Here is a 10,991-nt window from a genome sequence, read left to right as displayed (position 1 = left end):
GCCCAGGGGCATATAAGGAGAGTCAGCTTGGAAGTGCTGCTTCTTCCAGCTCCGTGAGTCCAGAGAAATAAGGGGTCAGCTTGACAGTGCTGATTGACCCGGTCTGCTCAGACTTCTTCTGTTAATGTATGTGTGTGTGTGGGGGGGGAGGTTCATCTGGTTCTGGGGCTGGAGAAACCCAGCCCTAGGGAACCGAGGTCCTGCAGGGTAGTTCCATTGGGAGGGGACTTGCAGAAGGAAGAAGTAGAGCTTCGTATGAAAACACAAGTGACACAAGCAGCACATTGATAGAATTACAGAATCCTCTTCCCCAGAAGAGTAACCTGAATAAATTAGCATACCCCAAAGTATTGGGCAAAACTGGTAACACCCCCCCCCAGCCAGGTTATGTGTGTACCTCTCTCTCCTCCCAGCCCACATCTGCTGCTGATCCCTGCTGGGGAAGGAAGGGGAGAGAAAAGGCGAAAGAGGATCCTCAGCATCTGGGCTTAAACTTCAGAGCAGAGGAAGGCAGCATGAAAAGGAGATTGCAGGGAGTTGCCTGCAGGGCAGGGGGCACAGGCGGGAGAGGTGCAGATGCAGTGTGGGGCAGCTCAGAACAGCTGCTCCCTCCAGAGGCACCAGCCTGCTCCCCAGGAAGCCCCAGCACATTCCCTGCTAGCATAGGTGCGGCCTTCTGCTGGCGCCGGTGGGTGCTCGACCTCCCCTTACCCCGCCCCCATTCCAACCCCTTCCCCAAAGTCCCCACCCCAACTCCACCCCCTTTCTGCCCCTATTCCAACCCCTTCCCCAAATCCCTGTCCCAGCTCTGCCTCCTCCCCTGAGCACGCCACATTCCCACTCCTCCCCCCCACCAGAGGAGGAGGCGAGGTGAGCTGGGGCAGGGAGCTTGGCTGCCCGTGGGTGCAGAGCACCCTTCAACTTTTCCCCGTGGGTGCTCCAGCCCCAGAACACTCATGGAGTCAGTGCCTATAGCTGATAGCTCACTGAGTCAGACAAAGACACCCCTCCTTGCTCTTATCCTTTCCCAGCCCGGCTCGCCCCAGCCATCCCCAGCCTAATTCCCCCTTCTCCACTCCACAAAGTCCCATGCCCGGCTCTACCAAGGTCAGCTCCAACCCCCATCTTCCTAGCCTCCAGAGCCTGTTCCCAGCCTTGCTCAACCCCCCGGCGGGCCTCACTCCCCCGGCCCTGCTCACTCACATGCTACAAATTTTTGCTCCTGGCTCTGGCTGGTCTCTAGGGCCCCCACCACAGGCAGGGAGGGGCTCCGCGTAGCTCTGAGCTCCCGGAAGGAGGCGAGGGGGGCGCTGGGTACAGCCAGAGCCCTCAGCCAGCCAGCTGACGGATAATTCAATTCCAGGGGATGGGAACAGGGTCACTGAGACCCCTTGGGAGACGCAGGCAATGTTGGGATATGTACAAATATAACCCATCTATCCATGTAACATGTTATAGGTCTTGCGACCTAGTGTGGCTGGAAAGCGAGAACTGAAGGGTGAATTGGTCAAAAAGAACTGTTTATAAAAAACCAGTTTTGTCATGTCCCTGGAAAACAATGAAGAATTGGCAAAAAAGGAAATAACACCAGCGGGATGGCTTTAAAACTGTGTAAGAATTGGAGAAAATGTCACCCCTTGGATTCTGGCTTCCTGCCCAAGACTGGCTCCTTGGAGTTGCTGATGAAGGCCCAGGACAACAGAGACTCCTCCTCCTCCATATAATAAAGGGTTCCACACTACAGGGTTCCACAAACTCATAGAACTTCCACAGAGAATGGGATACGGCAGGTAGTCAGTATCCAATCCATTGGGAGGCTCTGCCCACAGTTCGAGAATTGCTAGTGTAGAGAGTCACCATGGGGATTGGTAGCCAAGATGGTAACACCTGCTCCTTTCCGTCTCCGGGATCCCCACAGAAAATGTCCGAGCAGGAGAGGGGAACAGTACTTTACAACCCTCCTAGTGAAAAAGATTTTTCTAATACCCAACCTAAACTTTCCTCACTCAACTTGAGACCATTACTCCTGGTTCTGTCATCTGGTACTAATGAGCACAGTCTAGATCCATCCTCTTTGGAACCCTTTCAGGTAGCTGAAAGCAGCTACCAAATCCCCCGTCTTTCTTCACTTCTCTAGACTAAACAATCCCCATTCTCTCAGCCTCTCCTCATGAGTCATGTGCTCCAACCCCTAATCATTTTTGCTGCCCTCCGCTGGACTCTTTCCAATTTTTGCACATCCCTCCTGTAGTGTGGGGCCCAAAACTGGACATAATACTCCAGAGGAGGCCTCACCAATGTCGAATAGAGGGGAATGATCATGTCCCTCAATCTGCTGGCAATGCCCCTACTTATTCCTTGACTTTTGGGCTGTATAACAAATCCACTGCTTTCCCCTCATCCACAGAGCAACTTATCTCCTCATAGAAGGCAATTAGGTTACTCAGACACGACTTGCCCTCTTCTTCCAAGTCTTTCAAAATACACATTTACATGTCAAATTCTAGGTTATCTAAGGTGGACACACTTTTATAATCTCTCTCTAAAAGTTGAATCTGAGTGAATGACATGCAAGTTGCTTAATCCTTTCTTGCCATGTGTCACAGAAGTTTAGATCCTGTGTGGATTCTTCCATGTTTAATGAGGTCAGACTTCCATATGAAACTTTTCCCACAGTCCAAGCACTTGTGGGGTCTCTCTCCTATGTGAATTGCCTGATGTTCAACAAGGTTTGACCTCTCTGTGAAACATTTCCCACAGTCCAAGCACGTGTGGGGTCTCTCTCCTGTGTGGATTCTCTGATGTTGAACAAGTTGTGACCTGCTTATGAAACTTTTCCCGCAGTCCAAGCACTTGTGGGGTCTCTCTCCTGTGTGGATTGCCTGATGTTTAACAAGATCTGACCTTTGTATGTAACCTTTCCCACAGTCCAAGCACTTGTGGGGTCTCTCTCCTGTGTGTAATGCCTGATGGCGAACAAGGTGTGACCTCTGTATGAAAGTTTTCCCACAATCCAAGCAGCTATGGGGTCTCGCTCCTGTGTGTAATGCCTGATGTTCAACAAGGGTTGACTTTCTTATGAAACTTTTCCCACAGTCCAAGCACTTGTGGGGTCTTTCTCCTGTGTGGATTGCCTGATGTTTAACAAGGTTTGACCTCTCTGTGAAACATTTCCCACAGTCAAAGGACTTCTGGGGTCTCTCTCCTGTGTGGAGTGCCTGACGTTGAACAAGGTTTGATCTTTCTATGAAACTTTCCCCTAAGTCCAAGCACTTGTGGGGTCTCGCTCCTGTGTGTAATGCCTTATGACGAACTAGGTGTGACTTTCGTATGAAACTTTTCCCACATTCCAAGCACTTGTGGGGTCTCTCTCCTGTGTGGATTGCCTGATGATAAACAAGGTCTGACCTTCGTATGAAACTTTTCCCACACTCCATGCACTTGTGGGGTCTCTCTCCTGTGTGGATTGCCTGATGATAAACAAGGTCTGACCTTCGTATGAAACTTTTCCCACACTCCAAGCACTTGTAGGGTCTCTCTCCTGTGTGGATTGCCTGATGTTTAATAAGGTTTGACCTCTCTGTGAAACTTTTCCCACACTCCAAGCACTTGTGTGGTTTCTCTCCTGTGTGGATTGCCTGATGCTTAACAAGGTGTGACCTCTCTGTGAAACTTTTCCCACACTCCAAGCACTTATGGGGTCTCTCCCCAGTGTGGCTTAACTGATGTCTAATTATTTGTGTCTTCGAAATGAAACATTTTCCGCATTCGAGGGATTCAGAGGGTTTTTCTCCACTATGGCTTCTCCCATGGTTATTAAGATCTGAGAGCATATTGAAGCTTTCCCCACAGTCCAAGCATTGAAGGGGTTTCTCTCCAGTATGGATTGTCTGCTGTGTCACAAGCTGTGATCTCACAGTAAATCCTTTCCCACACTGAAGGTAGTGCCAGGGTGTCTCTTCCTTGGGATTTCTCTCCCGCGCTCTGCAATCCTCCTCTCCTCCCCAACCGTTAATAGATTCATCCACTTTCTTCCCTGGGTGGTTTCCTAGAAGCCTCTCTGATCTGTGACAATTTCCCCAGGCTTCTGCCTGCTCCAAGCACTGGGGAAAATTCCCTTCAGCTCTTCCCACAAAGGTCCCCTGTGGTTCCACTTCCCCGGGAACTTCCTCATGATGATTCCCCTCCTCATTCTCACTCCCTCGCTCAGCACCTGCTGGGAGAGACACAATCCAGACAGGAGTCATTGTGCTGGGGAGAAAGAGGAATAGCACCGAGGGAAAACCCAACACAAAGACTGAGCAATTGGACTCTGCCTCAACATCCCACCCAAACACTCACAGGGCAGGAAAACTGGGAAGGAAACTCCTGCAGGTAAGAGGCTGGGTGCATTGGCGTGAGCTATATCTGATGACTGCAGCCCTGTCCTGGCTGAGATGAGGAAGAACTGTGGGTGTTTTTTCACACCATATTTGGGGATTCTCAACTTTTTCCTTCATTCCCTAGATGGTTTCTGTGTCAGTCCTCACCTCTATGGATGCATCTCGGAAGCCTTCTTTCCTCGCAGGCCTGGAGATCAGGCAACCAAGGCTCTTCCCCTCGTTCCAGCCGGACAATCAGCTCAGGTTTGGCAAGGGGGAATCCTGCGCAGAGGGTGAAATCAGACCAGATCAGGGTGCATGGAGCCCCCTTGCGCAGAGGAAGTTGTCTGGGGAGGTGAATTGAAGTATTACTACACCCTCACTAGGCGTTCCCAGGATCTGTGCGCTGGGGGCCTTGCTGACTCACACACGGCTCTGGACTTAAACCCCTGCCTCCTTCTAATCCTGCAGAGCCCAGAGCCCTCCCCAGGGCTGAAGCTACTCCCAACGAGGGAGATGAACAGGGATTGTGTGTGCAGCCAAGAAACAACACAGACAGGACAATGACGGATTTATGCCCCTTTGAAAGCTGGAGGGGTGGGGATGGTTTAGCTTGTCCATTGGGTGTTGAGACCCATGTTCCACTGGAGGAGGCACGGAGATGCAAGTCTCTCTCACACGGCAGCTGTGCATTATGGAACCCACTCACCTCTGATCTAACTGACACGGGAAGAACATGACCACATATAGATACATAGACCCCACGGCTTCTAGTATCTGAGGGGACGGGAATCCCTTACCCAGCGAGGTCACCATCTCGTAGTTCTCCTGCATGACGTCCCTGTAGAGGGCTCTCTGGGTGGGGTTCAGCAAAGCCCCCTGCCCCTGGGTGAAATACACAGCCACCTCCTCGAAGGTCACCGGCATCTGAAACACCAAGAGGCCCCGGTCATTACCTGCTCCTCCAGCCACAATCCCACTAGTCATGTGGGAGGAAGGATAAAGAAGTGGAAGCTCTGGGAGGGCCACAGTTGCAGAATCCCACCCTCACCCTGCTCAGAGCAGCCAGGAGGCTTCAGGGGATGCGAGAAGGTGAGAGCTCCTTGTCCCCCCAGCACGCAGAGCAGGGCAGGGTCTTCTCATTTCCCACACTCCTGCCAGACACACGCTGATACGGGAAGCAGAGCTCTGAGCCGGGGACAGGGACAGGAATCCCAACAGCTTCCCTGCGTATTTCACAGCAGCCTCAGGCTAGTGGGGTCTCACTCCAGCACTGGGAGCCTTGAAAATGTTCCCAGCCAAGTGCAAGGGGGTTGTATCCTGTTTGAGAAATGGGGGAATGTCCTGTCTCCCCTCCCCCATCACCAATGGGCCCACTCAGAAAATCAGCGGGTTTATCACATCCTGTCTCCTTCCTGCCCCTGCCCAGGAGCTCCCTGAAAATCCCCTACCCAAGCTGGCTCCATCACAGACATTTCCCTTCCCTGCGTCCTGGAAGACGGGCCCATCTGGATTGAAAGATTAACGTGATTCCTCAGCCTGTCGAGATGAGAGGAGTGATGGGGGAGGTTACAGAAGAGGCTTCAGTCCATGTCACCCCCCGATTCCCCCCAGGCTCTTCAGACCCTCCCAGTAACAGCATCTCTGAGGTTAATGCTAGAAAAAGAGTAGAACTAAAGGGGCCACTTTGGGGGATTTCCCCGCACTGCCCTGTAAACTCCTCTCCCTGAGGAACAGCCGGAGCCCTCTGGTGGCATCACCTGAAGAACGAGCTGCCCTGGACTCCCCCAGTAGCCCCCAGGGACAGGCAGGCAGAGGCTGAGCCCAGTGGCCCATCCACACTCCCTGCCTGCCCAAAGCAGCAGTGACTCCGGTGGGGCTGAGATGTGAATCCTGCCCAGAAATCAGACCAGGGCCCCGGGCAGACCCCAAAACTCATGAGACACAGACCCCGCCAGCACGGGGGTGTCTGACAATAACACACACTGGGAGCACGGTGGGGGGCTGTCCCCCTCCCGCCTCCCCACACCCCCCTTCCCTCGCAGTGCCCCCCCACATCTTCCCCCATTCCAGCCTCGCTCCCCTCAGCCCCACAATCCTCCCGAATCCCCCCATCTTCCCTTCAGTGCGCCCCGCCCCCATCCCAGCCTGCCCCCCGCAGCCCCAGCACCCGCCTCCTGCCCCCACCCCGCTGCCCCGCCTGCCCTCACCCCCGGCACCTCTTTAGCCTCCGCCCCCTGCAGCCCGGGGGTGCCGGGGGGGGCGGGTCTCTCTCACCTTCCCTCCGAGCGGGGCCCCCGGGGCAGGGGCCGGGCCGGGCTGGGGGCTCTGCCCTGGGAGAGGCTCCTGGGGGGGGAGCAGCGGGAAGGGCCCTGCTGGAGATTCCCCTCTCCCGGCTGCAGCCAGGGCTCCGGGCTCCCAGCACCAGCCGCCCCCCGGGGCTCGGGGATCTCGCCAGGAGCCTGGGAGCCAGAGTCACCGCAGCGGCTGCGAGTCACTTCCTGCTGCCGGGCCCGAGCCCAGCGCTCGCTGCCCCGGAACCGCCTCCCGGCTGCTCCTGGGTCCTAGCGATCAACCCGGCTAAATGCAGCATCTCTGGGCGCATGTTACCAGCACTGGGTGACCAGACAGCAAGTGTGAAAAATCAGGAGGGGATGGGGGGTAATAGGCACCTATAGAAGACAAAGCCCCAAACAACGGGACTGTCCCTATACAATTGGGACATCTGGTCACCCTACCAGCACTGGTGCAAACGCTGGAGCTGGCTGGGCTGGCTGAGCCAGACTCCTGGGAGAGAGAAGCAAAAGGAGAAAGAGAGGAAGGAAGGGGGAGGGGAAGGGTGACAGCAGAAACCCACCCTCATATCCACCAGGGGGCAGGGCCGGCCTCAGGGCCTTTTCCCTAAGCCCCTGTGGGCTCCCCATCCTGCACCCCCTTTGCCACTAATCCTCACCCCCTTCTGCACTCCAACTCCTACACTGTGCCCCAACCCCTACATTTTGCCACATTCACCCCAACCTTTCCACAGTGCCACCTTCACCGTAACCCCTTCAATTCCCTGCCACCTGCTCCCCCAACCCCAGCCCTGCACTGCCCGTGTGCCTGCCACACCACTGTCCTGCCCAGGTCCCCCCACCCCCTTATGCCCAGTGGCCTCCCACCCACAGACTCCCCACACTGCCCAGCACCCCCATCCCGCAACTGTCCAGGCTGCCATATTCCCGTGGGCTTACAGAACCAAAAAATTAAAAATTCTGTGCACCATATTTTAAAATTCTGTCAATTTTGTCAATACCAGGGCCGTCCCTAGATATTCTGGGCCCCTACACAACCCCCCTTTGGGGGGGGCAGACCTCCATGGTGGGGGGAAGCCCCAGGCCTCCACAGGGGCGTTGGCTTGGGAGACAGGGAGGAACCACCCCCCAGCACTCACCGGGGGCACGGCTGGGGCCAGGTCTCTGTACTTCTTGCCACCGGTGAGTGTAGGCCAGGCCCTGCTGCAGAGACCTCAGGGGCGCGGCTGGGGTGGATCAGGGGCAGGAAGAGGCGGGGTGGGGCAAAGCCAGGGCAGGGGCTTTAGTGCCCCAAACTTCCTGGTGCCCCACATAGCTGCGCACTTTGTGGACGGGCCCCGGGGCCCTGGTCAGTACATACATGTGAAGGCTCCAGCATGGCAGTGGGAAGCATTGGCCCCTGGCTGCACGGAGGTGGGAGATCACCCTGCAGCCTTCCCCCTTCCCTCCCCTCCTAGGAGAGGGACTTGGCAGTGACATACCTCGGTGTGCAGGTCAGAAGGCCACAGGGAAGCGTTTCACATGGTGGCTGACATGTCAGCCTGGCCCCAAAATATCTGATACCAATGGCTGAGTCCAGCCCTAACCGGGTCCTTGCCTGCCAGGGCTCTGGGCCATCACCTCCCAAATGGCCTTTCATCCACCCTAGAATGGAACATTTCCCTCTCGGCCTGAACAGCCCAGCAGTGCTTGGGGTGCACAGTGTAGTAAGGACAGGAATTCTCTTCAGGCGCCAGCCTCTCTTTTCTGCCCTGACTCAGACAAGGCTTGTCTACACCATGCCGAGTTTTAGCGACAACTCAGCATCTATGGCTGCTAGCTCAGTGAGTCAGACACAGACACCCCTCCTTGCTCTTTTCCCTTCCCAGCCCAGTTCCTACTCCTCCACTTCACAAAGTCCCATGCCCGGCTCTACCACGCTTGGCCCCAACCCCCCTCTTCCCAGTCTCCAGAGCCTGTTCCCAGCCCTGCTCAACCCCCCTGCTGGGCCTTACTCCCCCGGCCCTGCTCACTCACATGCTACAAACTTTTGCTCCTGGCTCTGGCTGGTCTCTAGGGCCCCCACCACAGGTAGGGAGGGGCTCTGCACAGCTCTGAGCTCCCGGGAGGAGGTGGGGGGGGGGGCGCTGGGTAGAGCCAGAGCCCTCAGCCAGCCAGCTGAGGGATAATTCAATTCCAGAGGATGGGAACAGGGTCACTGAGCCCCCTTGAGAGACGCAGGCAATGTTGGGCTATGTACAAATATAACCCATCTATCCATGTAACATGTTATAGGGCTTGCGACCTAGTCTGGCTGGAGTGTGTTTCGACATGAGTGCATGATTTGCATTTTGGCAACCAAAGCGAGAACTGAAGGGTGAATTGGTCAAAAAGAACTGTTTATAAAAAAACAGTTTTGTCATGTCCATGGAAAAAAATGAAGAATTGGCAAGAAAGGAAATAACACCAGCAGGACGGCTTCAAAACTGTGTAAGAAGTGGAGGAAATGGCACCCCCTGGATCCTGGCTTCCTGCCCAAGACTGGCTCCTTGAGTTGCAGATAAAGGCCCAGGACAACAGAGACTCCTCCATCTCCTCCATATAATAAAGGGTTCCACAAGCTCATAGACATAAAAAACAGTTTTGTCATGTCCATGGAAAAAAATGAAGAATTGGCAAGAAAGGAAATAACACCAGCAGGACGGCTTCAAAATTGTGTAAGAATTGGAGAAAATGTCACCCCTTGGATCCTGGCTTCCTGCCCAAGACTGGCTCCTTGGAGTTGCTGATGAAGGCCCAGGACAACTGAGACTCCTCCTCCTCCTCCATATAATAAAGGGTTCCACAAGCTCATAGACCTTCCAAAGAGAATGGGATACGGCTGGTAGTCAGTATCCAATCCATCATTGCTCCGGATGGCTGCCAACACCATTGGTAATTTATTGTCCCAACCTTTGCCAGCAACGTCCACCACTTTGCGAAGGGCTTGCTTGATAGTCTGATCCATCCTTTCTACTGTCCCTGACGATTGAGGATGGTGGGGGATAGGCAGTTGTTGCTTTACTCCTAAAGCTTTTAACATTATTATAATTACTTTTCCTATAAAATGTGCTCCATCATCTGAACCAATTACTTTTGGAGCCCCGTATCTACTAAACAGAACTTTCCATAACTTCTTGGGGGTGGTCTCTGCAGAATGATTCCTGGTGGAAACTGCCTCCGCCCAGCCAGAAAAAGAATCTATTATCACTAATAAATACTGATTCCCTCTTTGGGTCTTAATATAATCAACCTGTATTCTACTCCATGGCCCTACAAGTCTTTGCTTCCACAAGGGTCCCACATTCGGTGGTCTATTCCCATCTGCTGCCCATCTTATGCAGTTTTTAACCAAATTTTCTATGCCCTCTTGCAGCTTAGGCCGTATTCCAAACTGCTTTTACCTTAAAAGAGAGTATTTTCTATTCCTCGGTGGGCCATAGACTGACACAGGTTAATGATCTCTTTACAGTTTGTCAGGTACCCACTTTTCCTCTCCTGTTTTCTTAATCACTGCAGAACCCTCTTTCATACTCCAGGTTCCTCATCTTTAGCTTCAGCCTCCTGTTTTATGGAGCCCTGGACCATTTAAATCACTGCCAAAATCCTGGGGCTCCGACAACAGGGCTCTGGCAGCGATTTAAAGGGCTGGGGCTCAGGCCGCGGCTACTGCAGCAGAGCCCTGGGCCTTTTACATCACTGCCAGAGCCCCGGGGCTCCCAGCCGCTGCCGCAGCTCCCACCATGATTTAAAGAGCCTGAGGCTACCAGCCACCGCTACCAAAGCCAGAGTCCCGCACCCTTTAAATCTCAATGTAAAGGGCCCAGGGATTTAAAGATCCCACCAATTCTGGTTGAGGCCCCTCCCCCTGCTCAAGACTCCGGCATATCGCTAAGTCCTTTAAGTTACTTTCACTCCTGACCATTGGGAAGGAAACAGATGCGTGGGGGGAAGGCTGGCTGCAGAACCTCAAGTCTCACATGCCAGGGGGAGTTCAGGATTTAGCCGAAGCCGAAGCAGTTGGCGATGTCGGCTGGTTCCTCTTCTCTGCTTTGCCCTGCTCAGCTTCCCTTTCAGGATCAGGATGATGAAAGCCCAACGGTGCCCTGTGGGTCCCAGGAGACAGCGGGTGTGAGACACACCCCAGGGTACAATCTGGACTGTTGAACTGCTTAATTCTCCATCCCAGGGCAAGTTTTATCCCAGGGTGAATAAAAATCTATGACTTAAAAATAAAAAAAATCAAGAAAATCAGATTTCTGTTATTTAAATGTCTGTCTGGTGATGTTCTCCTCCTAATACAACATGGCATGAAGGA

At 53.9% G+C, this 10,991-nt stretch overlaps 1 protein-coding gene across 1 annotated transcript; it reads right to left on the bottom strand.

The window, feature by feature from the left end:
• Window positions 1-2,239: 2,239 nt before the first annotated feature.
• On the bottom strand, window positions 2,240-5,212 carry LOC123346573 (zinc finger protein 585A-like). Its single transcript, XM_044984049.1, has 4 exons — window positions 5,162-5,212; window positions 4,530-4,643; window positions 3,577-4,213; window positions 2,240-3,450 (listed from the first exon to the last, which is right to left on the bottom strand). Exons 1-4 carry the CDS (start codon window positions 5,193-5,195, stop codon window positions 2,601-2,603), a joined length of 1,635 nt encoding a protein of 544 aa, XP_044839984.1. The 5' UTR covers window positions 5,196-5,212; the 3' UTR covers window positions 2,240-2,600.
• Window positions 5,213-10,991: the final 5,779 nt, after the last annotated feature.

This window comes from Mauremys mutica, chromosome 12 (genome assembly GCF_020497125.1).
Source record: "Mauremys mutica isolate MM-2020 ecotype Southern chromosome 12, ASM2049712v1, whole genome shotgun sequence".
Taxonomy (NCBI): domain Eukaryota; kingdom Metazoa; phylum Chordata; order Testudines; family Geoemydidae; genus Mauremys; species Mauremys mutica.
The sequence above is the reverse complement of the archived record's forward strand: the minus strand, read 5'-3'. Positions and strand labels throughout refer to the sequence as shown.